General features: G+C 43.6%; 1 protein-coding gene across 1 annotated transcript; it reads right to left on the bottom strand.

Moving 5' to 3' along the window:
- Window positions 1-1,915: 1,915 nt before the first annotated feature.
- LOC146189857 (organic cation transporter protein-like) lies at window positions 1,916-22,810 on the bottom strand. Its single transcript, XM_084603330.1, has 9 exons — window positions 22,445-22,810; window positions 20,504-20,604; window positions 19,838-19,992; window positions 14,923-15,091; window positions 13,757-13,904; window positions 11,484-11,575; window positions 7,320-7,534; window positions 4,060-4,241; window positions 1,916-2,065 (listed from the first exon to the last, which is right to left on the bottom strand). The coding sequence occupies exons 1-9, from the start codon at window positions 22,808-22,810 to the stop codon at window positions 1,916-1,918; spliced, it is 1,578 nt and encodes a 525-aa protein (XP_084459456.1).
- Between the last annotated feature and the right edge of the window lie 4,090 nt (window positions 22,811-26,900).

Raw genomic sequence — 26,900 nt, 5'->3', positions numbered from 1 at the left:
GGCAGACATAAATGAAATCCTTGGAGCCAGTAAATCATAATTTCCAGCTTTCTGCACAGCTACTAACACCATCTTCAGGCTGTCAGTAGCAAACAGCACTACTCAAAACGCAATAGTTTCGCTTCTCAATGAGAAAAAATGAGCGGAGATATGGGCGAAAATATTGATATTGATTGCCTACTCCTCCTACGAGCTGCTGAATATCACTTATAGACTGCTTTTCGAAGGCTCGCACAGACTAGTTTTGGCGGCCAAAGGAAATCAACAAGGTAAACCCAACGATAATTTAAGTATTAACCGGTATTTCACGTTCCGTGTGATGCAGTACGTGGTGCTGACAGCTCAAAATAGAGCGATTGGTCAGATTTTCTGGGGTCGGAAAGAAGTCCAACATTACAAGAAAGTTAAAGCAGGAGATATATTATCTACTAAGCAATAGAAAGGGGAAATGGGAATCTAAATGGGAAAGCGAGCCGTCTAGGACGAAGTAGAGAAGTGCCTAGCGCATGGCCCGCAGGGATGAAACACGTCTTCGCTTTCGGGTGAGGCAGGTCTTTTCACCGAACATAAAGGCGGTAAAGAAAGGAACGCAGGGGACGCTGAATCGAAAATCATGAACGGCCGTCAGCAGCAGAGCTGACCGAGGTTTTGCGTGGGTGTTTTAAGCGCACATTCTCAAAACCACCATTCGTCAGCGGACGTCGTGATTCATATCGTCAGCTTCTTTTGACAGGTTCAGTTTGCCGAAGTCACACCTTCATTTCCAACGTCATGTCGTTAGACGGGCTGTTCTTCTCCACTGTCCTGTAAAAAATTGTTGGCAGGCATTAGCTCCCAAGACAAAATCCGGGGGGCATGTAGCACCTTTTCTAAGCTGCTAGTACCTAGCAGAAAGATAAGTCATGTAAAAGAGCAATCGTACGAGAAAGCCACCTGTTGCTGCCTATGACATCCATACTGCGAGAACCGGCCCCGCCGTTACGCAATCTTCAGTTCAATAAAATGTTAGGAACACTTCGTTCGCTGGGCCAGCATTTCCTACACCATCTGTGTAGCCCGCCGCGTACGCTTAGCCTGTGTACGCGCATGTACTGTGTTTTTAGCGACTTACTTCTGTGACTGCCCTTTCTGCTTGCACTGATATTTAACTATAGTATATGGTAGGCACAACCGGCGTTCATTGCAACTTGATTCATGGAGCAGTAATGACACGACTGCGCACAACGAAGCGTAACATACCCATCAACGCAAAGCCCGCCAATGCTCTCAGCCGTGCCACGAGACCAGCACACCAGCCAATTCATCCATGCGTCAATGCCAAGCGTGGTCTCATGACGACGTCAACCAATTATCAAATTTTATGAAAGACATCGCAGGACGGCGTCAAGTTTTCGTCTTTAATGAGGCCTTCAAGTTCTCTTATTAAAACACATGACTGCCGTTTTTTGTTTTTTTTTTATCTTACTGCGGCATCACTGCGAGCATCATTGTGCCAGAACGGTGGCTTGAGAAGCATCGACGACTGAAACCTCACTCATCACCCCCATAACCATCCTCTTGGCACGCGGCGACCCATCTACTCACCTCCTAATCCCAAATTGATCCTCTTACCAGCTCGACCCTCCACAAGCAAGAAAGCCTGTCACCCACGCGTCAGGATGCCGCCAAACCTACCTAGACCTTTCAGAAGGCTTTCACTAACGAAACTCGCAAGCTGCAGCCGAACTAAATAGTTGGGGAAAATCTAAATGCAATGACAAATGGCTAACCGATCAATGCAAAAGTGAAATATTCAAGAACTGCCATGAAGGCAGATTCGTTGCTTCACAATGCGTGACGCGCTACCAGTGTTTATCCTTCCGGACTTTTCTTTAATAACGTTGCTCATAAGTAACCTTCGTTCCACGATGTATGCTTACCTGGTCTTCCCCAGCTGCTTGGATTCGCGTATTGTGTCTGGTAGCGTCACCCTGAACGTCTCTGGAAGCACGAACATCAGTACAGATGCGAGAAAGGCTATACCGGTCAGTACGCCCATGGGCACAGAGTCAGTCAGATAGGTTCTCTGCATCAAAGGAACAAGCTTTGTGTTATTGACACTTACATGCCCACATGTAATATAGAAGATCGAAAACCGCCGACAGGAAGAGCCACTGTAGGCAGATTAGTTTTACTTCCTTACATTCATTACAACAGTAATGGTCTTCGACCCTGAGGTTGCACCTCTTCATCGTTAAAAGATTTTTCGCTACCACGCTTGTCACACTGAGTGGCTCTTATTATTGATGTCTCAAGTACCGTATCCGTCCGCTCTATATTTCGTCCTGTATTTGTGCACTAATAGTTTCAGAACCATTATCAAAAGTCAACTGAATAGCAAGCACCACTCACCATTCGCCATCAGTGTTTTTGTACAATCCTGAGGGATCCCTACCTATATTTGATCTTTTCTGCATAGAATTCTAGAAGCCGTCATGATTTACAAATACTAAGACAAGGTTTAGAGGCATCGTTTTTATGGGAACATTGTTACAAACTTTTGCGGAGAATCTTCCAATTCATGAGCATCAGAAATGGAAAGTACGGCAACTGTACTCTATGTAAATACCCGATCAGCGCTAAGATGGAGGAGCGAATGAAGGGAGGCGAAAGAGACGCAGGAGAAGGCTGCTAAATAAGTTCGACCAGATGGAATTCTCAAGCCTTCACTTGACACACACACACACACACACACACACACACACACACACACACACACACACACACACACACACACACACACACACACACACACACACACACACACACACACACACACACACACACACACACACACACACACACACACACACACACACACACACACACACACACACACGCACACACACGCACACACACGCGCACGCAAACACACACACACACACACACACACACACACACACACATACACACACATTAAAAGCAACGAAGTCTAGACACCGTTAGTCATCCAACTGCGTGCAGACTTTTTAAAAAATGTTTGCGTATGGGCTAGTCGGCTTGCGTCCTCGCTTTATGGAGCGCACATGTGCCAAGTACTCAAAAGAAGTTCCCCAAATTAGCTAACTTACAAGTCAGGCAGATTTTTCCCTGCCGGAAAAGTATACGTCTTGTTTCATTTGCAGGTATTGTCTTTGTCTCAATAACTTATGCTTGCCAACACAGGTTGGCTCCTTGTGATCACCACGACTTGCCTAACTCAGGCACTTAGCCTTTTGAGTCTTACAAGATGCTAAGCCATCATGGTCATTCACTTTAGTGTTCTTCAAACCACTTGGACAACCAACAGGGAGCGACACAAAATACACATGTGCAACAGAGTTCGTGCTCGTTGTCCCTGTTCTTTGTCCAAGTGTTTTCAAAAGAACTGCAATGAATGACCATGAGCACAATCAATTATAATTTCAAACCCTCGATATAAATACTAAATATTGTATGGCGAGCGGGCTGAAGTTGGAGCCATAAAAACACGCATGATCTGAAGGTACCATCACTGCATACTTTTTTCTTAAGCATTGTAAGAAACATTTACCCGTACAATAGCGTGTGCTTGCAATCAAGACCGAAGGTTTGATTTGGTTTGGCTTATGGTGTTTAACGTCCCAAAGTGACTCAGGCTATGACAGACGCCACAGTGGAGGGCTTCAGAAGTTTCTACTGCCTGGGGTTTTATAACGTGCACTGACATCGCACAGCATAAGGGCGCCTTGTTTTTCGGCTATAATGAAAGGCAGCTGTCAAGGTCTGCATTTTATCCCGCACCCTTGGGCACAGCAGTCGGCTACCTTAACCAGCAAGACAGAAGGGTTGTCCAGCATAATATTTACACAGAGCGAACTGGCTTTATCTGCGCAAAGTGTTCTTGTGCTTTCTTCTGAACCAATAAAAGTCATCATATTCGCAATTTGGACAGTCAGTGGTCTCAGGCTCTCCGCATTCTTTGGTGCATATATCTTTGGCGCATACAACTAGCTTCCTTAATAACTGATTCCGTGCGGAAAATGATATTTCGCTGCATACCAGCTCCAACAAGAAGGGTGCAGTGGACGACCCGATGCGGGTGCCGACGAAGCAGGCGCTGACTCCGACTGTCCGGTAGAGGGTCGGAAACACCTCGGCAGCGAAGATCCAAACCAGTGTCAGCGAGGCAGACGCCAGCATTTTGCCCGCGATGGCTAACACTTGGCGTGGGACCACCATTTCTGTTCGTGTCAAAAAATATGAATACCGCATAGAAGCGTGTTAAATTGCAATACGACCAGAGAAGCCTCGCGCAATGAGCACGTAGTAAGTAGATTTGTAAGTATACCCGAACTCAAATTGCCATTCGGCAGAGCAGAACCACATGACTGCAACATTTACAAATTATCCTCCCAAGCCTGTACAGAGGTGAAAACAAGAAATTCCTCAGAGCCGTTCGCATGGCTACCATCATTTGCTGCATGGCGCTGAAGATAAAAAAATTGGCTATGGTTCTATCAGTGGCCATCCCGAGCAGAATTTCGGAGGCAACATCTGCGGCGAACGCGGCGGCGGCGGCACCTCTGAGTCAACGCGTAGCGGAAGAGTCTGCGGTGGCCCCAGCGCGCCAGCTTTGCACCGTGTGACGTCACTGCCTCCTCGCGCATGCGCAGCTTAGCTCATCGACGGCTCCGCGAAATGGTTCAGCGACTAGCGTAGTGTTGCTTTCGCACCAAACCTTACGCAAAGCATTTATTTTTGCTGCCCACGAGCTCCATTTGCAGGTACCTCGCACAACCAGCATGACCGTAGAGTGTGACAGGGCTCAAAAATGCTGACAGTGCACCAGATGAACGACGGACCCGCATCTGAGGTTGTGAATGCCACACAGCCAGGTTCTCTGGCGTTCCTGTTAAGTGTAGCCCACTCTGTTCATTTCCACACATGCTAAATGTGTTTTGTTGTACATGGTTTCATGGGACATATCAATCGCTAAACGCAAGTATAACAATGTCCATTATGTCCAACAGATTACATGTTATTTATTCCATAGTTAATTAAGACATTTCTTCTTTTGGGAACCTGAAAAGAAACTGAAAAGTGCCTTTTTTTTTCCTGAATGCAATGTTGTAAAGAAAAAATGTATTCACTGTATAGTGAGAAAAACATTATTTTTTTTTCTCAATTTTTCGAGCATTGCACGTAAAATAGCACTCAGCTTACTGCCAGCTGATTTTTATATTATTAATAAAATATTGTTTTTCTTATACGCTGGAAACTTAGCTGTAGGGTATGGTAGTTAAATACGAGGACAGCATAAAATTATGCCAATGAAATATTCCTGCTGCGTCCAAGCTTTCATCCTCCCAAGATAGCTGTTACGAAATGTACTTTGTTGTTCGCTTCATTATCTCAAGTACTAGGCGATTTATATATAAATCTCATGAGATTTAACTTCATATGGTTACTATGAGGCCGGTACAATTTTTGCTTTCAATTTGCGAGCTTGTAAAGCCCGCAAGTTGAATCTCTCATCGCCATCTATCTCGGCATGTCTCGATACCAAGCAGAATCTTATGTGACTTTTTATTTGTTATGTATGATGATTCCTACTAATTCAGCTGCATTTCTGGAATGAAGTGTTGTGAAATGACTCAGTGACTTAGTACAGATTATGCTACTTGCAACATTTTTATATTTGTTCTGCCTGCAGTTACACACGCAGCACAACATTCTGTAGACGGCACTGGTGCACAATGAGGCAGTCATGTTAATCAGTCCCATTTGCTCTGCACAAGTTCAATCCCGACGCGTCTTATTGTTTCAGAACCATCTCTGTAGATCCTCTGCATCCTTTATTTTATTCCGACACATTCTTGTTATGTGCGTTCATATGACGTCGGCACTTAATGAAAGTAGGTTGGTGTGACGCCAGGCTCAAGAAAAAAGCAGAGGATCGTATTTGGAGAACTATTAGGAGAAGCATATATAATTTATAACTCTTGTCATTAATCCTCAAATTATAGCGGCAGAGGCCTTATCATTTTATATTTGTGGTCTGATAGTGTCTAGAAGTACTCTGATGGGGTCGCAGGTGTCACTGTAGGGATATTAGTTTCAGTAAGCATGCGCACGTAAACATTGTTCTCCCGTCTAAAATGACCGGTTTATTTATTTTACTTAAAAACGCTTAAATGGAGATATTGGCGATTAGATAATCTCCAGTTGAGGCACAAAGACCTAGCTCTCGTACTTGGTGCACTCGCTTTTTTTATGATAATATAATTGCACTATACACTATGCGTTCATGATATAAATAAGAACGTACTGCGGAGAATTAGATTTCCATAAAGCACATCATGTGTGTTTATTTTGATGGTTATCGCAGCGCAGAAAATACAAGACACGTGAGGGAGGTACGTACTGTACATTCGTCTTTGTTATGTTGTGCTCTCCATCAAAAGCAACAAGCTCTAATATACCCGACCTTTCCCCGTGCTACCTCCTATCTGACTCCAACTGTTTTCGTATAGAGCACTTTGAGTACGTTCATAGAAATAGAGGAGATTTCTTTTAGGAATGGTTATGTAAAGCATTAGTGCGAGTTTTGTCAGAAGTTATTCCTACAAATTCTTGATGATTTCTTACTGGTAAAACAGTTTAATTTAAGTACAAGGTGCGGTCAATCTGTAGGACCCTTTTGAATGAGAACTGAGCAGCTGCTGCGCTGTGTGGATAAAACCGGAATCCATTTTTATCGGCCCATGTCCCTAATTTGTGATTAGCTGTATTTCTACCTCACGGATTGAAGAATGGATTATTGCATTATAATTGGAGGTCGTCAATTTCAACTGAATAGATAAAGGACTTCAAAATTATTTCAGCTGTCAAAATTCATTTTACCAAAGAAAGAACTTGGAACTGAACACTGTGGTACCCCACATTTTTCGATAAATTACTTGGATGGAAGCTACATGGATAATAAATGAGCGATTCATGAGGTATACTTGGTACCTTTTGACCAATCTACAGTACGAAGCAGCAGTTTAAGAGTTTAGGTCGAGCATGAGGAAAAACATTTATTTCAGAGCCATCGAGGGAAGCAACCGCGTGAAATGCTTCCAATCATAAGAGTGCGGCTATTCTTCATCTTCTATAGTTAATTGTTGATAGCCGGCGAATGGATCCTGAAACTGCATTGCAATAATTTTTCTCAAGAGCCCGTGCATCCTGTAAACATTTCGGCTGTCTGAAATATGTATCTATTCCACCTCGTACACTCAAGCCAATTACGGCGCCAAGGCAATGGTGCCGCATACCTGGTGAAAGTAGGGAGACGCCCAGTGCGCATGCGCCAGCGATGGCGTACACGGACATTGTGGTGGGTTTCCTGCGGCACCAGCGGATGGTCACGTAGCAAATGGCGGCAACAGGCAACTCGGCGACAGCCGCTATCACGAATGTCAGGTACGGGTCGCCGCCCAAGTTGGTCACCGACAGCTGCAGGCCGTAGAAAACCATGCCACTCGCCGCACTGAAATAGATAAATATCATTAAGCAGAAATACAGCCTGCTTTGAGGCATCGTTTCTACGAATCCCCGTAAAATGTGAATCTTAGGAAGACAATTTCAAGGTGAAAGCCTTTAATGTCTCATACTCGCGGCCATAGCCCTGTCCGTCCGGCCACGAGAAGTGTCATACTTCTCGGCGAGATTCCGCGGGATCCCTCGAAATTGTAACGTCATCGGCCATGCCGCCCGGAGTAATGAAACGCACATCATAATTCTCCCTGTCTACAGTGAGGAAGATAGCCCGAAATAAATGAATATATCCTGTCTCCACCGGGAATTGAACCACCATCTCTTGGATCCCCAGTCGAGCGCTTTAACCAGCTGCGCTACGACCGGGATTGTGAAATGCACATCATAATTCTCCTTGTCTACAGTGAGGATTACAATAGCGATGACAATGACGCTACAATTCGTGTTAATGACAATTATGGCATTAGCAATGATGATGACTGTTCATTTAGTTGATAATGACAGCAAACGTGATGCACGGTTTTCATCAGCTTTCACATTTATGCGGTGTAGATTCTACAGTGCTCTCGGTGTGCGGACAGGATAGCCCGAGGGCATACTTTCCGGGCACCTGCGCCAGCTGCCCCAGGGCCTTCAACCCCTCTCACATACGGGGAACTAATACAATACTTCAAATTAGAAAGAAAACAATACGCAGAACCCCAGAAAGACCTCAGCAGACAGGAGGCAGTAACCTAGGGAACATACAGGCTAGGACATTACCATACCTAGCAAAGTACCACAAAATCTGGCCCGAAAAAATTTTGGGACGATGACAGTAAAACAGAAATTTGATGTCACATTTTTTTTATTTGAGACTGTGTTTAGGCGCATATTTTAGGCAGTAAGGAGTAAAAGACCTGTTAAATAAAATGAAGCCATAACTTAGCATAAGAAGCAAACTTCGAAGTGTTTTCCTTTAACGTCATCATTCTGCTACCTGCTCCTTGATGAGGGAGTATTTTTGTTTCCTCCTGCGACAAATATGATCTGTTCTGCGGCATAGTCACAACTTTTGTTATGAACTTTATGTGTACTATGTGTTAATCGTTGCGACATTATATAGGGAGCTTGCATGAAGCGATGCATGCTATGTAATCTGCCATGATGATGTCGCTGCCAGCAGACCGCCGGCAGCGCAGCCAGGCTGAATTGAGCAAGTGCGTTGTCGTTTTCGATGGTCCAACGAGCAAACAAGCGGCTATTCGTGCACGGCCATTATATGCCTGCAATTGTCGGCAGATTCCTGAACAACGTACGCGTCAACGCTCTATCCGAAAAATCGGGCACGCATGAATAAATGCAAAGCAGTGCGACACGGACCTGTTCAAGCTACGCGCAGATGTTGCAGACGACTGCCTCAACTATGCGTCTGGACCTGTGGCCATCCGTCGCCATCGCCGACATTCATAATTTCAAGTTCTGGCGAGTAGTTTGATACTTTTCCGAATTGACGTCGATCTCGCGTGTGTTGGCCCGTGTGAACCATTCTCGTCGGCGGCGCTAGATGAATCATTTGCCTTCTCGCCGTCGTACAGATTTTTTTTTATTCGTGAAGAACCAGCAGTAGGCCTGTCCGACCATGTAGACGAGGCTATGTGGCAGTGCAGGGCTGCGTTTTCTGCTGTCAACGACAACATCATAGCAGATTATCCAGCATGCATCGCTTCATCCAAGTCCCTATACGATAAAGCTCGCGTAAGTATTAATTGCTTCACCTGAGCTTGAGAGCTACGGAGGTATTATTCGACATATTTAATCTCGAGCTCCAATGTGGCAGCGTCATATCACAGATGCTTATCGAAAAACAGAACAAAGATTTTTTTTTTAGGTCCCAACAGATTTTTTTTTTTTTGTGGTATCATTGACAACGAACTTGTGTAAAAATAGAATTTCATGACTACAAAAGAATTTTTTTTTCTATTCCGCTACCACCAGTGCTAAATAAAAATACAACAGTTCTAAGAAAAATTGCTGGAGAACTAAAAAAAAAGGTCAGTCATCATCAGAAAATGCGAAACCTTTTCTTTTAGTTTCAGCATGAATCTGTTATTTTTTTTCCAGCTCTGGAGGCGACATTTTGAGTCGACCCTTTTCATGTTCCTCGTGAGCAGACAGCGCTTTCATATTGAATTTCTATTTAAATAATTTTCGCTACCTTTCCTATTCAGACACGTTGTTTCTGGCATTGTGCCGAGAGTAGAAAACGTGCTTTATTTTTATTGGCGGTGTTTACCTTTTAACTCGAAATGAGAACCAAGCGCTATGTGGCACAAAATTTTCATATCGGTCCAGAACGCACTCCAAGATGATAACACAGTAAGGCAATGATGACGTCACTACAACAACCCTCATTGGTGTGCATTGCCATCACTTCATTGCACCACCATTATGTATAATTCCAGTGAAGAAATAAAACAATACTCTAAAAAGAAAAAGGTAGTCGAAAAATTACAAGGTACTTTAGCGACTAAAGAAGTGAAAGGCTAAAGCCTGAGAAGTCTCATCTTGTCTAGCGTTCCTGCCATCTGCAATCCCACACTTGAACGTGCGCCAAGGAACACCATGCGACACCCACCACAAAAGCGGGACACACTTTGTCCACGACAGTATGATCCATTTAAGGCTTTTGCCTTAATAAGAAAAGAAACCGCTGTCCTTTCGGCCGTGAGCCGGTTGCGGTACCGTAACACAACTGAATTAGGACCTTTTACTCAGAGCTATATTTTAGGAGCCATAGGAAACAACCTCGTACCGCGGAGTAGGCAGCAATATATTACAACAATGCTAACATAAAATCATATCCCTCCCTTCCTCTCAAAACTAATATTATCGCCACGTAAGAGGCCTCCAATTTCTGATTTCTTTTGGGATGACAAAAAATGCTTAGAGAACAGACGCAAAAGTAGCCTTGGGGTTATTTCGTCTCGTAATCATTCGCTGTAGGCGCTTTATAAGAAAATATATTTCAGCATCGCCGCAATGTACCTCACAAGAACGGCCGACGATGGTGACTGCTCCCTTCCAGTTTTCTCTTTCTAAAAACTGTTCTACATAAAAGTATCCTCCTTGTAGGTTAGAAAGTAGTCGACCATGTATCTATGGCGACGGTATTTCATATTCGGTGTATCTATAACCTCCGTATTCAGAAATGTGGCGCAACAAACACAAGAGAAGATACACAACACACGCGCACACTACCAACTGTAATAAGAATCTGAAAACACTAGCCCCTCAAGCTGTTATTTTGATATAACCCCCGAACCTTTGGAATATATGGGTCAATTATGGGCAGCTAGACTTACCTGCGTCTTCATGCAAGTGAGATAAAATGACCAAACTCTAACCCAACTAGACAAAACTAGGAATAGCCTGCACACCCGTGCCAATGATTAAGCAATTCTCGGTTCATATTGTCGTAGCAGAACAGACGGCCAGTAAATTTTGGGCGTAATGCACTCCAAGTTTTCAGGTAGGTTACCCATGACTGTGCATTCATTTTTTCCTTCCTTACCGTACACAAACACTAATTTTTCAAGTCCATGGAAAGTTACATATTTTATAACCGCGATAAAGCGATAGGCCGGTAAAAACATGGTCTTCGTCAAAGCTTCTCGACACAATGTGTCATCTTAGCCAAGACACGATTTCAACAGAGTACACGGCATTATAGGACCCGTATTCCGAATTTGCGTCGTTGTCGAAGTGTTGCTATCTCACGTGATCTCGAGTCATCTGATTGGTCGAAACGCCGGAGCCGGGTGTTGCCAGTACGGAACCGGAAGAGGTTGCAACATCATGTTCCGGCGTTTCGACCAATCAGATGACTCGAGGTCACATGAGATAGCGACACACCGATAACGACGCAAACTGAATACGGGCCTAGGCCGCATATAACTCACGCGGCATAGACTAGTGCACAGGTGTAGAGGAACACCTTGCGGCTCCTCACGAGGTCCAAGCAGCTGGCCTTGCTCTTGGCTTCGTCTTCTTGCTGGAAGGCAGAGTGTAAAAGGTGAGGCCAGATAATTTACAGTCTTTGTCAAAAGTATACGGCCCAAGAGGTTCGCTTCTATTCACTACGACACGGCTGCTAGCAGCAATACTGGATAATGAATGTGAGCTAGAGGAGAATGAGGGCGAGATTTGTCATCTACGAGACTTCGAGCGCTAGAGTTGCCTTACGAGCCTCGTTACTGGACTTAGAACAAAAATCCTTGGGCCATATAATTTTGACAAAGACTGTACATTTTAGGTGCGTTACTTAGATTCAACGCTGAAGACGACCCTTGCACAACAAATAATATGCTAGCACACTGGAGCAGTTTTTTTGTTTACTTTTGTTCATGCTAATATCTGACAGCATGCGGTACTTTAAGTGGCGACGCGGGATAGGAGCGCATTTGTACGGAATGATCGCAGACGCTTGAAAAATACTTCATTTCTCTTTTTTTTATTGTAATAACTGGCACCCGCGATGCGTTAGTGGGGTGGGGAGCCTAATCCAACTGGACCCATCTGCATTACCTATGAAGTGGTTTTTCACGTTTTTTTTTTTTTATGTCTAAACAGAGTGCGAGCCGTAGTTTCTGTTCATAGATGAGCATAACGTACCTGACTGCTAAAGAGAGCATACAGGACAAAGAGGCTTAGCGAGAAACTTAATGATAATCTGACAGCCCCCTTTTGAGATTCAACGAATAAATGCGATTGTATAGGAACTGAAATACAGAGTAAAAATTTTGCTGACTAAACTTTCTCTTTTGCATGATGTTTTTAACAATTTCTTAGTCCCCATCGTTCCTTTCCTGTATGAAGGGCAAGAGGCCACAGTCAGAACTGGGCATGGTCTTACTGATTGGTTTCCGATCGAGAAAGGAGTGAGGCAAGGCTGCATACTGTCGCCCTGCCTATTTAACCTATATGCAGAGTGCATCATGAGGAAGGCCGGTCTGGACGAGTCTTCAGCTGGAGTGAAGATTGCTGGAAAACGTATCAAGAACCTTAGAAATGTGGATGATACCACTTTAATGGCAGAAAGTGAAGTGGAACTCAAGAGACTTCTGATGCGCGTACAAGAAGAGAGTGAGAAGTTTGGGCTTAAACTGAACATTAAAAAGACAAAGATCATGGCGTCTTGCCCTATCAAGTCCTGGAGCATCAATGGACAAGAAGTGGAAGCTGTGACAGATTTTCTCTTCTTGGGCTCCATGATTACCGTGGAAGGAGACTGCAGCCATGAAATTAGGAGACGCCTGCTTCTGGGAAAGAGAGCAATGGTTAGCCTTGACCGCCTAGTAAAGAGCAGAGACATTAGTCTGCCAACCAAGATCCGTATAACCCGTGCTATGGTCTTTCCAGTTGTGATGTATGGATGCGAGAGTTGGACTGTGAAAAAGGCTGACCGCCGAAGAATTGACGCGTTTGAATTGTGGTGCTGGCGAAGACTCTTGAGAGTTCCTTGGACTGCCAGAAGATCAAATCAGTCGATATTTTCGACCATAAACCCTGACTGCTCATTGGAGGGTCAAATTTTAAAGTTAAAGCTCAGCTACTTTGGTCATCTGATGAGAAGAGAGGAGTCGCTGGAGAAAGATTTGATGTTGGGAAAGGTTGAGGGTCGCCGGAGAAGGGGTAGGCAGCGAACGCGATGGTTAGATGGCATCCTCGAGGCACTGCAGATGAAGTTATGTGATGTTAGGAAGATAGTGAGAGACCAGAAAGCGTGGCGTGACACTGTCCATAGGGTCACGAAGAGTCGGACACGACTGAACGACTGAACTGAACTGATAATTCCTTTCATTTTCAGGGGCTTTCCGGCTCTCTATCTCTCAGCGCTGCAGCTTCGCAGTGAACATGCGCAAGTGTACCATATGAACCGGAGCTTTGTTCTTCGTTAGCAATTCAAGATGCGTGCTGTGTTGTGTTGTTTTTAATGCACGCATAAGATGCATCGCTACGCAAGTATTCCTCAGCTCGCTGTTAACATTGATGTGCAATGTACATAAAAATACAGCTTTCGTGCTTAGTACCCCATTAAAACGCGAATGTGCGCAGGTCCTAAAAATTTCGTTTCCAATCACTTCAAGTCAAACGCCTCAACCTTCCATGGAATTTCTCACTACAGTTAATATAACGAAATCCTGCGGGCTTTCTATAACAGGGCATTGCCTACCTTCAAGATCTTTTTCCTGAGCTGCGCAAGTACAGAGTCGACGTCGTCAATCGGCAACCCATTTTCCTTACAGGCCTTCAATATCACCATTCGTGCTTCACGCATTCTCCCGGTGGCTATCAACCAACGCGGAGATTCAGGTAAGAACCTGCGAGAAGCATAAAGCATTTCTGCAGAGATCGTTGAAATCCATCATCGCTTGCTCATATTAATCATGCATTACCCATAACGTCAATGTATTAAAATCTGCCTTTCCCCTTTACCTTATCTTTCCTAGATTCAGTTCTTCAGGCCAAGGGACAAGGCACTGGTGTACAAAATACAATAAAAGTTTTGTAAAAAGTAGTGAGCAATACAACAGAAGCAATACTTTCAACTTCCACGACGAGCTATCATACATATACTGGTCCGTCGTTCGGAAGGATCCCCAAAGGTGAAGCAGATTTCAAATGAGGGAGTAATACAGGCACACAGCTACAAAGAAAAGCTACACGGCTGCACTGATCCAGAACAAAATTTCCTTTCATTTCGAATTTTTTGCGAAAGTTGTATAGTTTCTTTTTTCAACCATATGACAGTACTTGGTTGAATGCAAACAATTATTCCCTTTTTCTAACAAGCACATTACGCAAACATCTCATTTCAGATTACGTAGCGCAGCGCGAGAGGGCCAGTTCCAAACACCAAAATTATGAGCACTTCGTAATCACCTTAGTCTTCAACTTAGCTATGTCCGTCCGCGGCAAATTAAATATATCTATAATTAACCTGCAATCACCTCATTCTTTCACAAGCGGCGTGCGTGCGGTCACTGATCATCGCTGCAAATGTCCTAATCTATTCCGCCCACCTGATTCTTTGCTGACCATGCTTCGTATTCCTTTTCTTGCCTTTCCCGCACGTTGGGCAGAAGAGGTCACCCTCAAACGGGAACCATGACCATTCATGACCGCCTAAACAATGCTATCGATATTTTCACTACTACTACTACTAATACTGCTATTTTCTATACTTCCAATGCATGCTTAACGCCTTCTGCTTAACCATCATCTGTCTCACGTTCACATCGCACTGCAGGCTTAAAACGACATTTGAGTGTAACGAATGCTTGTTCAAGCTTCAATACATGTTGCAAAGACAGAAACGTTTTAGCCTTTGTCCCTCACCACGACCAAATGACGAAGACCAACAGAGGAACACTAATGGCTCCCTGCAGGGCTCTCCAGTCCTGGAGGAACCAGGCGAAACCAGGAAGCATGATAAGGCCCAGAGCGAAGCCAAGACTGAAGGCCACGGCTGTGCTAGTCCTGTTCTTGGGACCGATAACCTCCATCACTGAAAAGGACGAAGCGAGAGAGATCCCATTTTATTCGCATAATTTTGCGACATTACTAATCATTTTAGGCTTGAAAGAAGGATATTCCCAATGCAGACGAGACCTTACATAAGGAGCAGGAGACCGTCTGGAGCAGACGCGATCCTTCATGACTCCTTACGCGTCAAAATTCTACCCCGGTGATTACGACCCGGAATGTACACAATGTGGTAAAATAGCCACTTATGATCACATATTGTGGAATTGTAAAGGAGAGCCGCCCCCGGAATTTCGAATACAATTTCCTGCTGTCGAGCAATGTGAAGCCGTGTTGTTCAGCTCGGACATGAGAGTTCAGACCCGAGTCATTGAATGGGCTACTCAGGTCGCTGTCAGGCACGGACTGATAACCACCTAGCACGGATCATCTACATTTTGCTTTTCTGAAGAAATAAAGGCTTTGCAATTCAATCAGGTAATAAGCAGATGCGGACTATTAAATGTTGTGGATTTGCCTCAGCCGGGTGTCTGCATAAGAGGTTGAACTTCAAATGAAACCATTCAGCATCTACCGAAGGTGTATAAATGTTTAAGAGACAAATATACATTCACGTACTATAAATATAGAAAAGGCAATAATAAAAGGCAAGGCAATAAGATTTTGACATCTGACATTTGAATTGTACATACCACCAGTGAGAAGTGTTACACAGATATGTGAGAATTTTATCTGCAGCCAACTGACCACCATTTGCGGACTAATAATGAGTCTCTTCTTTTTTTAAACTAAACCGGCGATAAACCGTGTAAAGCATAAATATATGTTTTACACGGTTTATGGTCCCAAAGCTACTCGGCCTACCAGAGACTCCATAGTGGAGGGCTTCGAAAAATGCATCGACCACCTGTAATTCTCTAACGTGTACTGACATTCAAGCACGCGGGCGCCTTGCTCTCCGTCTCCATCGAAACACGGTCATCGCGGCAGTGAACGAACCCGGTTCTCTGTGTAATCATCGACTAGAGGAAGCGGCCACGGATTAAGCTGCGGTAGCTCTCCGACAAAAGCAACATACCACCCTGATGCGAAGCAGGTGCTCTGATAATGTAGTATTGCAGGAGAGAGGCTTCTGCTGTATGTGTAAGACGGAGCCGCCTTGATATATGTATGCATACCTATGGCACATCAGCGGAGCGTTCATTATAAAGTTCAACAACAGGTCAGAATAAAGTTCAACAGAAATTATAGGCTTTCGTCTTCACTTTCTTAGGATGTTCTAAGCATTCCCATAATTTTCATATGCTGGGTTCGCTTAAGACTCTGTGCTAATGAGTATGTGTGTAGTAATGGAGGCACGTTAACATTAGTGATTAATCGAGTAGCGAAGTAGATCGATTTGAACTAGCAACCTCAAAGGGAGCCATTGGTGGTGTCGAATCAAACATTTGCGTCATATCAGCTGCGTCACATTATGGAGGAGCTCCATGCCAAGTGCCGCCATCTGGCATGAATGATTATGAGGTTTCGGCTTAAACTTTAGACCTGCATATCTCAGGGCCCAGGTACGCTATTAAATTTGTACAAAATGGAATTGTCATCAAATGGCACTGCCTCCAAGTTTTCATTACAAATATGCATGCAAACTTCAGGCAATAAAATGTTACTAATTGAATTATTGTTAATTGCCGAATTTACGGGCACATTATTAGCCCAGTTTGTGTTTTCCTGGCTGCATAACCAACGTTCAAAAACTGCTTTAGCATGCGGCATGTCGCTTTTCTTTCATCAGTAAAGTCAAACATTTAGAGCACAAGTACACCCTGGAGTGGATTTTGTTAATTATGCAGATGACACTGGTCATTTTCTTTTTTTCAGGTAGAGATGTTAACGGTTTAGCGCAAAGTGCCAGTGAAGTATTATAGAAGCTTTGTTCCTGGTATCGTGGAAATGCATTGCCGATCAACTAGAAGATCAATGCTGTGTCTTTTGTTGTTGTTTTTTAGGGAAACAGGTTCCCGATTGTACGACCTTACTATTAGGTGGTAATCGAGTTGAAATAGCAAGTTCAGTTAAGGCATTGAAGTTTTTGTCAATGAGCATGAGTGATTCTATAATTGTCATTATATTTATTACGAATTACATTGGCTTGAACTTTAGGAATAATCAGGAGGTACCGACGGATGCTTCTTGCCAAGGTGAAGTGTTTCAAGGTCATGCTTCCATCGAATGGCGTGCTAGATCTTGCCACTTTATGTGGGGTAACACTACATACACTAATATCCAGAAACATTTCTGACTTACAAAAACAGGTCCTCATAGTTATATCTAATGTAGATTACTTATACCCTATGCGAACATTATAATCCATTCATAGGATTATGCTAAACAAGGCGTCTACACAAGTTTCAGTCTTCACATGTTTGTAAATCACAGCTTCATGATCAGATCGACTGTTTAATAAATATGACTCACCCAAATTTTAACCCATCCCCTCGCATAACAAGCCACATGAATACTGGCACGTATTCATTGCGTACTCCACTGACTGATTACGTACTTCACTCTCTAAAGTACGTTCTACGATCTGTACTGAGTAAGTTTCGGTTTACAAATGATTCCCTTCACTCCTTAATGGTCAACTAAATCAAAATCTGTTCCTTTAGCATGGCTTCGCTTGTCTGTGCAGTCCATTGTGTGAAATCCTTGTTGTTGTTGCTTTCATTATCAGATGTTAATGTGTTACAATTCTTCGTAAATAGCTTTTCGTTTTTGTGTGGCCCTTGAGTTTGTTCTTCTTAAGGAGCCTGGAGTGCTGAACACAGTATTTGTGGAGCATTGCTTATCCTTTATCAATTTGTTTCCTTTCCACTCAACTGCTAACGGAAGCAACATAGCGCTCGGGAGCTTCCTCAAAACGCAATTGCGGCTTTTTTCCTTCTTCTTCAGCCCTGTATTTGACTGAAACATAAACCTTGAACCTCGATCCATGATTTATTTGCATCCAGCTTAAGGCATACGAATCTCTTAAGGTACTACCAAGATGCCATCACGATATTTGTACACAACTAAAATCCACGCCACAAGCATCTTACTATCCACTCGTATCGTGCATATACAATAAGAGCTTCCTTTTCTCAGAGCAAATTTCATGTGCGCAAAAGTGCGCCGCGCCAGTGACAGCGTCATCATACAAAGTCGCGCAAGCCTTGTTCATGCAATATTATTTCGAACACGAGCGCCTCTTATCTGATTAAGTTTTAAAAAAAAAGGTGCGATAAAAAGGCGCGGCCAATGATGCTCCATACTCCGCGAGACCAAGCTACGGCCTGTCGCACAAGCCAGCATATAACTCCAATTATCTAATATGGCAGCGAAAACGAGAATATGCTCCAAACTCTAATTCGGTACCCACATTAGCGACCTACTAAGCTACCTTATAGGTCTTTATGATCTAAAAATTACAGCACGAACGGTTGCAATAACACAGCGTAAAACAACACAAATGGGAAGTGCAGCGCCCTACTTTTATAGATTCGTTCGTTTTCTTTTCCGTCTAGCCGTCCCCTGCAGTCGTCTGCCCCCTGAGCCCTCCTTACTAGTGCCACTCAGATTTGGAGAGATGTAAACTCTCTTAACCGGATATTCAGCGTTATCTGTCACAAACCCCGGATCTGCGTTCAGCTGTTAGGCGACAATTTTGAGCGCAGGACAAAGAGGACGAGACGAGGCGAAAGGAGTGCTTATCCATAGTATCTTTCAAGTACCCTGTTCTTCGAATAGAGAGTGCCGCAAGGAAAAACGCGTTCCAAGATTTGCACTACAAATGACAGTCAAATTCAAAAGTTATGAGCATTCGCTGAAACCCGAAAGAATAATAACGCATAACTTTCGTCATAATTATGAAGGCCACTATATTTGTTTAAGGATCGTGTAGTTTAACTCATTTCACGTTGGAAACAATCCAAACCTCTCGGTCAACTACTACCCTTAGTCTCGTGCCCCTAAGGAAAAAAAACCGCTTTTGAGACTCAGTTTTTTATAGCCAATCATGGTCTATGAAGGAAGCCATATTGAAGGGTTTCGTGCATAATTAGTTTAGGCTGCATGTAGGCGTATGTTCATGCGCTGACACCGAACATTGCACTGTACATTTGCATTTCGCCTGCATTAAACTAGGGCCTCTACTGCCGGCATTTCATCCAGCGACATTGAGATAAACATACGAAAGCCACCATGACACCATGACATGTGGCTTTCAAAATGTTTTGAGCATTGCGCGCTGTTACAAGTGCCCCCAATAAGCAACCTTGTTGTTTGCGTATTTTTGGAAGGGTATGTGTTAGTAATGATCTATAATGTTTCTCCTGCGACTCCAATGACAATGCCTGTATAGTTACTGTCAACATCATCTACGTCAATGCTAAATAATATATAGCTTCCAAGCTTCTTACAAGGCATAGGTATGGCTGCACCTTTCAAGCCAGTGGCGAAGTACACCACAGATTTCATATCTGTAACTTCTACTGTTAAGTGGAGAAATATGATAGAGGCCTTCGCCCTGCAGTGGGTATAGTCAGGCTGATGATGATGATGATGATGATGATGAACTTCTACTGTCAAAGGGGAAATGCATGTATAGGTATCTTTAAATGCAATTTGGGCAAAAGGTTTCTCTTTCCCCGCAAGGACATTTTGCACCAACATTGCCTGTCGCGAAGAATGCAAAAATATTATATAATCTGTGTAGAACACAAAGAATTCTCACATAGGCAGAATGATGAGGACTGTCCTAGGCCAAGGCCGAGGCCAAGAAGTCCTCTAGATACCAGAAGGAGCGAGAACCACGGAGACACCGCCACGCACACGCTGCCCACGAAACTGGTCACGAAGCCGGCTATCACCATTGGCCGACGCCCCAGCCTTGTACATGTGTCAGACACAGCCATATATAAGACAGAAAAAGAATGTCAATTTCCTGGCATGGTCTACATGTGCGAAGAAAACTAAAATGACTATGAAAGGTTCTGATAAGTGTTTCAGAAGCACTTTACAAGTATCAACGTTAGCTGCACTTTAGTACGGGTTGTTTAATTCATCCCAGGCGTTTATTTATTCACTCCTCGACGCTGCTGAGGTAGACAGAAAATAGTGAGCAAGAGATAAAATATACATGGGTGTCTTGTACACTCAGAGTTCCGAAGTTTCGAAGTACCTCTAGCATTTATGGGACCTATGGCGTCGATGCATATTCACGTTCTGTTTCTAAAATGTTCGCGCTTCTGAAACACAATTGAATTGAATTGATATTATCTTGTAAGATTGATTTATGTTGGTTGATTGTATCATCATTAGTGTCACTGCAAATGTCTAGCCACTCAAGGCTGTCCAATCCTAGCAACAAAAAAAAACAAATGTTTTCAGAAAAACTGACCTATCTCCAAGAGAGGACAGCAGAGTTCCGATGAGCATTCCGGCCATCGTGGCCGACTGGACCAGGCTTCTCATCCAAGCACGATCGCACACGAGGTCCCACTACGCGGTGAGGAAACAAATTCTCTTGTGGCACTGATGAGCTATTCATTCTTCGCAATTGGAGTACTTCTTTCGTCCAAATTTTCATAGTAAATATTCCAAAACCAGTCCCAGTGGTTACTCAAAGAAAGAAAAAAATAAACATGACGACCCGAAACGTGTTTGGCTTTCCTCGCCCTGTTTTTTTTTTGTTTTTTTTTTTTGTGTGTATTGTTAGGGCTTAAAATTAGAATGAATTATTTACAGCTACAGTTCTTGTATCAAGGTAACTGGTCAGTAAAAATGCGAATGCATCTTTGCATTTAATGGAGGTCAAGAACAGCGACGCAGAGAGGTTCTAAGGACGCGACAAGCACTGCACATCCCTGCGTTGTGCACGTCGCCTCCTTAGCAAAGTTTAATGCGTCTTTTTTATTATCTTGACAAACAGCGCATACCTAAACATTATTGGAGGTCTTTGAAATAATAACAAGCCTTCTTTGCTTCCTAGCGAAAGTGATATCGCTTTTAGATCAACACATTGATACTACTTCAGTTGTTCTAGCTTTCCAAAAACAGATTACGTCATTTCAACAGTCTTAAATTTTGCACTCTTGAGAAGCTACTTTTGCTTACTTTACCAGCCCCACTACGAAACGATAACTGCTAGCCTCGCAAACCTCATCAGGACAAGCATGTACGGATTAGGATTAGGAGCTTCGCAAGCATAGCATACCTAATTTCAGCTTGATTAAACTTTCTGGCAGCTTTTTACCGCTAGGAGGAAACTAAGATACGTTAACCAGATTTGCCTCCAGAAGGTTTCAAGTTGCTAAAATCCACCTGATTTAGAAAAAAAAGGAATTACCTTCGTAAGAAGTCATTGCTTTAGCACAAGCTCAAGGACTGTATCACCAGGCGGTATGCACGTCAAATTAGTCAACCCGTTTTAAACGGAAACGACGTCGGCCTGTTAGGTTACTCTTCGATGGTGTATTCGCTCCACCCTGGGCAGCTTAACGAGACCGATGGAGGCGAAAAGCAAGGCGCCCGTGTGCTGTGCGATGTCGGTGCACGTTAAAGAACCCGAGGTGGTCGAAATCTCTGGAGTCCTCCATTACGGAGTCTCTCATAGCCTGAGTTGCTTTGGAACGTTACACCCCACAAACCAAACCAACCAGCTTAACGAGACAAGCAAGTAGCCTTGATAATGAACTGTAGTATCTAATCGAAATTGTCCCCTTTGCCGGCAAGGCCTAGCTGCCGCGGAGGTTCAGTGATTCGAGCGCTTGACTACTGATCACAAATAGACGTTTCGATCCCTGCAACAGCATTTGCATCCTTATAGAGGCGAAACGCAAGGTGCCTGTGTACGGTGCAATAACCCATCTCGTTAAAAAAGAAAGAATAAACTCAGATGGTCGTAATTAATCGACAGCCATGCACCTGCTATGGCATCCCTCATAGCTGACGCCACGACTCTACACAACATACCATACTTTTCAAAGTCGTTCTATACTTTCCTCTGCAAATCCCCTGCAATAAGCCCAAAGTACTTCGAGCATATATACGTTTTCTGAACTTGGCTTCTTCCTGTATGTATTGTGACCCCGGTATTCTTTAGGCGCAAGCCTTATTTTTGCAGCGTCACCCCTCCTGTCAACTTGTCCTTGTTTCTTGTTCTCCATCCTACCCAGAACAGCGGCACAGCGAGGACAACACGAAGAGAGAAAAACACAACACTGACGCACACTACCAACTGTAATGCAAACAAAGGAACCCAAACTTCCTCTTTCACACCCGAGCACTATACTTCCTCCCCTGAGGTCAGTGGTAAATAACACATAATTCGTCTACTTACTTCCTGCACCAGGGAGCTCCGGTAGTAGCTCTGTCCATACTCCCAACGTTGGCAGGGGACCAGAGTATTTCCAAGTACAGGAACGCCATCCCCAGAAACCTCAAAGTCAATTGTTCGGCATCGGCTGTAGTGAAGCAAAGCAGCATCTGCTCCAGAGGACGAGTTGGGTAGCACCATCGCCTTCCACTGTTCGGTAGTTAAGTTTGCGGCGATGACCTCAGGCCTAGCGCACCAGTATTCCACTGTCGGTAAGAAAAAGCTGTAGATCACGAAGTGAAGGCCATTGGGAGTTCCTCTGAGAAGACAGAAGATGTACACGTTCCTCTGAAACTTGCCGTAGTCGCCTATCACGCTTGTCAAGTCCATTGCTCGGTATATGCCTACCTAAACTTTCTTTGTCAATAATAGCTTCAATCTGCTGCACTACACTGTCCTTATAGAGATCTTAATATAATTCCACTGCCTTGAAGCGAGCAAGATCTTCGTAGTCCGGTGCCGCTGACTGACGTGATGTGGCCGTACCGAACGGCTTCTTCGACCACCGAAGTTCAAAGCACTCCTCACCTTGCAACCACTATCTCCTGTCGAGTATTGGCGTAAGTTGGTGTCCGGTATCGGATTCGTTATCTGCTATACACATTTTCGACTGGTCACAGACACGCCCGCTACATAAAGAAAAGGAGAACATATGTGTCTCCTTCTTGAGAGGTTGGTTATTCAAACGACAGCCCATAGGATGAATCTAAAGTACAGGGAAGTACATGTCTCTCAGACAATACGCGCATACAAAAAGTCTGCTTTCTATTTAAAGCAACGACTCCTTCATTACGAACAAGGATTTCGTATGTTAACAGAAACGTCATGCCGCGTTATTTTTTCACGCCATTTTATTCTTACCTCTCATGGTGTACATATTATGCCCATTTTACAAATCCACATTGCATTGTCAAACTTTTCATCTTGCGATTTTATATAGACACTGTTATCTCTTTTTTTTTTTTTTTTACAGTCGTTTGTATGCTGCAACTAGATAATTGCTGTCAACTGCGACACGGTTGTTTTTGTTTTGCTATTTTCTCTTGAGAGAGTTGTACTGTCATCTGCCAAGTGATAAGTTTCCTGAGCCTCGTCAAGTTGTCCTAACAGCTTTCAGCATAATACTTTTACAGGATGTTTGCTGGAAAAGTAAAGAAATCACGAAATGCATCTTTATTTTGGTCAGCGCCATTGATTTCTTTGTGCAGCAAACAAACTCACTAGCCGCTAAATAGTGTATAGTGCTAGTGACTAGAGCACAACAGTTATAAAGCGAGTAACTTTTTATAGCATTGTGTTATACACTCACTCCGATACTCGAATGAATGTAGAGCACTACACGCGACGCCTTGAGCACAGTATCGCTCCCGCACCCTATAGCCAACGATTACGTATAAGTACAGCCGCCAGCAGCAAAAAACTCTCGGTGCCCAGCCGTGTTCGCCGAGGAAGCTATCGCAGCCTCGGCTCCCGTCAAAAATAGCACACACGTGCGGTCGCTTCAAATCGCGGCACCTTCACACGATGTCACGTTGTCTGCTGCGTACACCGCCTACGCCAACGGCGTTGAATATGAGACAAAAACGGTAAAAAAAAAAAAAACCTGAAACTTACGAGCTAAAATAATGCATTATTCGATTGGAAGAGGTGATTAACTGACTATTACGGGAAAAGCACACGAAGTTTACAAGTTTCTTTTCTAATTTATGTACCACTCCTCTCAATAATGACCTGTTGTGTTTGGCGCTCGATAGCATCTGTGGCTCATGTGCCATTAAACCTCAGTACAACAATTCCCTGTGGCCCATGAGGATATCATAAATAAATAAATAAAAACAGATAAGCCGGATTGGGCAACACTAGCAGGATCACACATATATTTCCATTTTACCTATACATATGTAAACACTGCGTTTAAAGTTCGGAAATGTTCCAGCTCTTCTAAAGCGTTTTAAGCAGCAAGTTTCACTCCAGAGCCCAACCAAATTAGGCATAAAATGTCAGAAACACCCAAAGATTAATATATTATTTCCGTGGCATTAAATTATTTTTGAAAAACAGCTTAAATCCCAGTCGCGGCGGTCGCTTTTCGAAGGAGGCGAAATTGACGGCGTCCGTGTGCTGTACGATATCAGTTAGGTGGTCCAAATTTCCGGAGCCCTCCACTACAGCGTTTCTCATAGCCTGAGTGCTTTGGGATGTTAAACCCCATAAACCTTTAAAAAACCAGCATTTTTTTTTTTAAATAAAGGTCAATTTTTGCTTAAAATGACAGAAAATACAGCCTAACAGACGTCACAGGCTAATGGTTAAATCACCAGTGAATTTTATTATGTGAATAAAAACAAAGGAATTGGAACTGAAAGCAAATAAGTGGATTGGAGCTGCTCTCATACAGATTCAAAGCAGGACACTGGCCTATTGCGCCACATATTTTTTTTTTTACTTTAATACCTGTTTTAATATTCAGAGAGAAAACACTTTCGGGAGCGGCTAATTGTGTTCCTACCCGTTTTTTCAAATACTCCATTTTTGTCTAGATGGCGCAGCGGACTTCCTGCATTGCACTGTTTGTAGTTCAAAACTAGCGGAGCTGACACTTCAAGCAGGCGACTGGTACAAGTTGTTGTTGTTTGTTGTTGTGCCCTTAGATAATGGCACTGACGAAGAAGCGCGGCTAGCGCTTCATCTTCATCGCCTTCCTCAGAATGCGCACAGCGGACGACGACGCCTCAACTCTGCGAAACTAAAGAAGGAACAAGAGCAAATGCGTAAAAATTGGATAATGGCCGGCTTCCCCTTTTTCTGTTGTTTTTACTGAGGAAGTTTTTGTAGTTCTTCATTACCGTACGGAAAAATCATGTATGGGTTTCATAGCGGATTCGGTACATGGTCTTTTCTGCAGGCTGAACCGCCATGAAGCCGGGGGGAACTGTGATTCCAGGATTTCCTTTGTGAGTCGGTGTCTCCTGTTTCTGGAGGAACAAAAAAGCGGCCCAGGGTTAGAAAAACGTTCAGAGCGGTAAAATAACACGACTGCATTTTTAAATCTGGAAAAAACGGCACTGAAAATAAATTTATGTGCACGGCAGGGTTCCAACCACTATTCTTCGACACCACAGACGGGTACGCTAACTACTCCAGGCTGGCTTTTATTTTTCTTAATTGCGAGGAAAAATTTGCAAAAAAGGAACACTAATATGCCTCAGTTCACTGGGCTGCATAATATGAGTCCGTCACACCGCGGCGATTCCCCACCTTTACAGATGTCAAAATTCCAGGAGGCACACAAAACACCCAGATACCAGCTGGGCGGCTCTTCTATTGCATGCAACATATACTTTCCGTACCAAAACGCACTGCTCTCGGAATAAAAATTCGATGGTCGAGGATATCCACAAACTGAACAGTCCAATCAACATTAATAAATCAAGAGTCACAGCACAGTTCTCTTCAATTCAGGCAGGAAACGAGCACTGTATGGTGTGATTTTAATGTCCTTCTCAAGCGTTCGCTGTAATAAGTTTCAGAAAAACACTGCATCACGATGCACGATAAACAATTATCATTGTTTTATACTCCATGCAAGCTTTCTTGTCTTCATTGCACTGCTCCACTACGACTTCTTGTAGGGGCTGTCATATTTCTCCGTATCTAAAGTTTTTGTGTTTCACATTAAGTATCTTTTTCTGGGTGTGGAAACTGCGGTCGTAGCTCGCTGATCACCCTTCAAACACGCTGAATTCTGACTATCGTAAAGGGTCGACCCCCAATGTCTCGCAAAATATCTTAATTGACTAGTGCTGGCTGCTTTTCATCCTCTACCAATGGATGTATTTTTTGCTACGTACAGATAAATCTGGCACAATAATGCATGTCATGTTACATCTTATAGCTTCGCACGCTGCCAAGGAAGCGGCGACGCCAATGAATGCACTTCCAATTAAGCGTTTTGCCCATTTAACCACTAAAGGAAGAGTCGCCTGATAGGCGGCTATTATTGCATATTTGGGTGGTAACCGATGTGTTTCAATTAAGATCGAGCATATTCTTTTTTGTTTTCCCTGTCGAAATGCTATGTTATTCCATGCATAAGCACTTCTTTTGTCATAGATATGAAGATACGCCACAAACTCTGGAGATGCAGTGATAGTTGCTGGGCATGCCCATGCGATGGCGGAAAAAAACGCGCAACACGTGATGCATTGCGCGTGTGTACTTTCTACTGTACACTTCGGCGGCCTCATAGCTTTGCGTAGTTGTGAAAATACGCGTACCCCACATATGCAAAAAAGTGGCAATTTATACTGTGTTTATATTTATTTATTTATATTTATATTCATGCTTGTTTAGAGCGCTGGCATGCGCCAGTATAGTTTTCTGTTCGAGCTTCATTGTTCGGTCTGGTTTGAGTTCAGAA

This window comes from Amblyomma maculatum, chromosome 5 (genome assembly GCF_055883805.1).
Source record: "Amblyomma maculatum isolate TAMU_Amacu chromosome 5, ASM5588380v1, whole genome shotgun sequence".
Lineage (NCBI taxonomy): Eukaryota > Metazoa > Arthropoda > Arachnida > Ixodida > Ixodidae > Amblyomma > Amblyomma maculatum.
Note: the sequence above shows the minus strand (reverse complement) of the source record. Positions and strands in the feature narration are given on the sequence as shown.

What these genes read in the sequence shown, in the direction of transcription:
- LOC146189857 (XM_084603330.1), bottom strand. Translation starts at nt 22,810, where the DNA reads ATGGACTTGACAAGCGTGATAGGCGACTACGGCAAGTTTCAGAGGAAC. An exon ending in GGAGCTCCCTGGTGCAGGAA is followed by an intron (nt 20,605 to 22,444) that starts GTAAGTAGACGA and finishes CTCACCGCGTAG; the next exon opens with TGGGACCTCGTGTGCGATCG. An exon ending in CGTCTCCCTACTTTCACCAG is followed by an intron (nt 4,242 to 7,319) that starts GTATGCGGCACC and finishes TGACACGAACAG; the next exon opens with AAATGGTGGTCCCACGCCAA.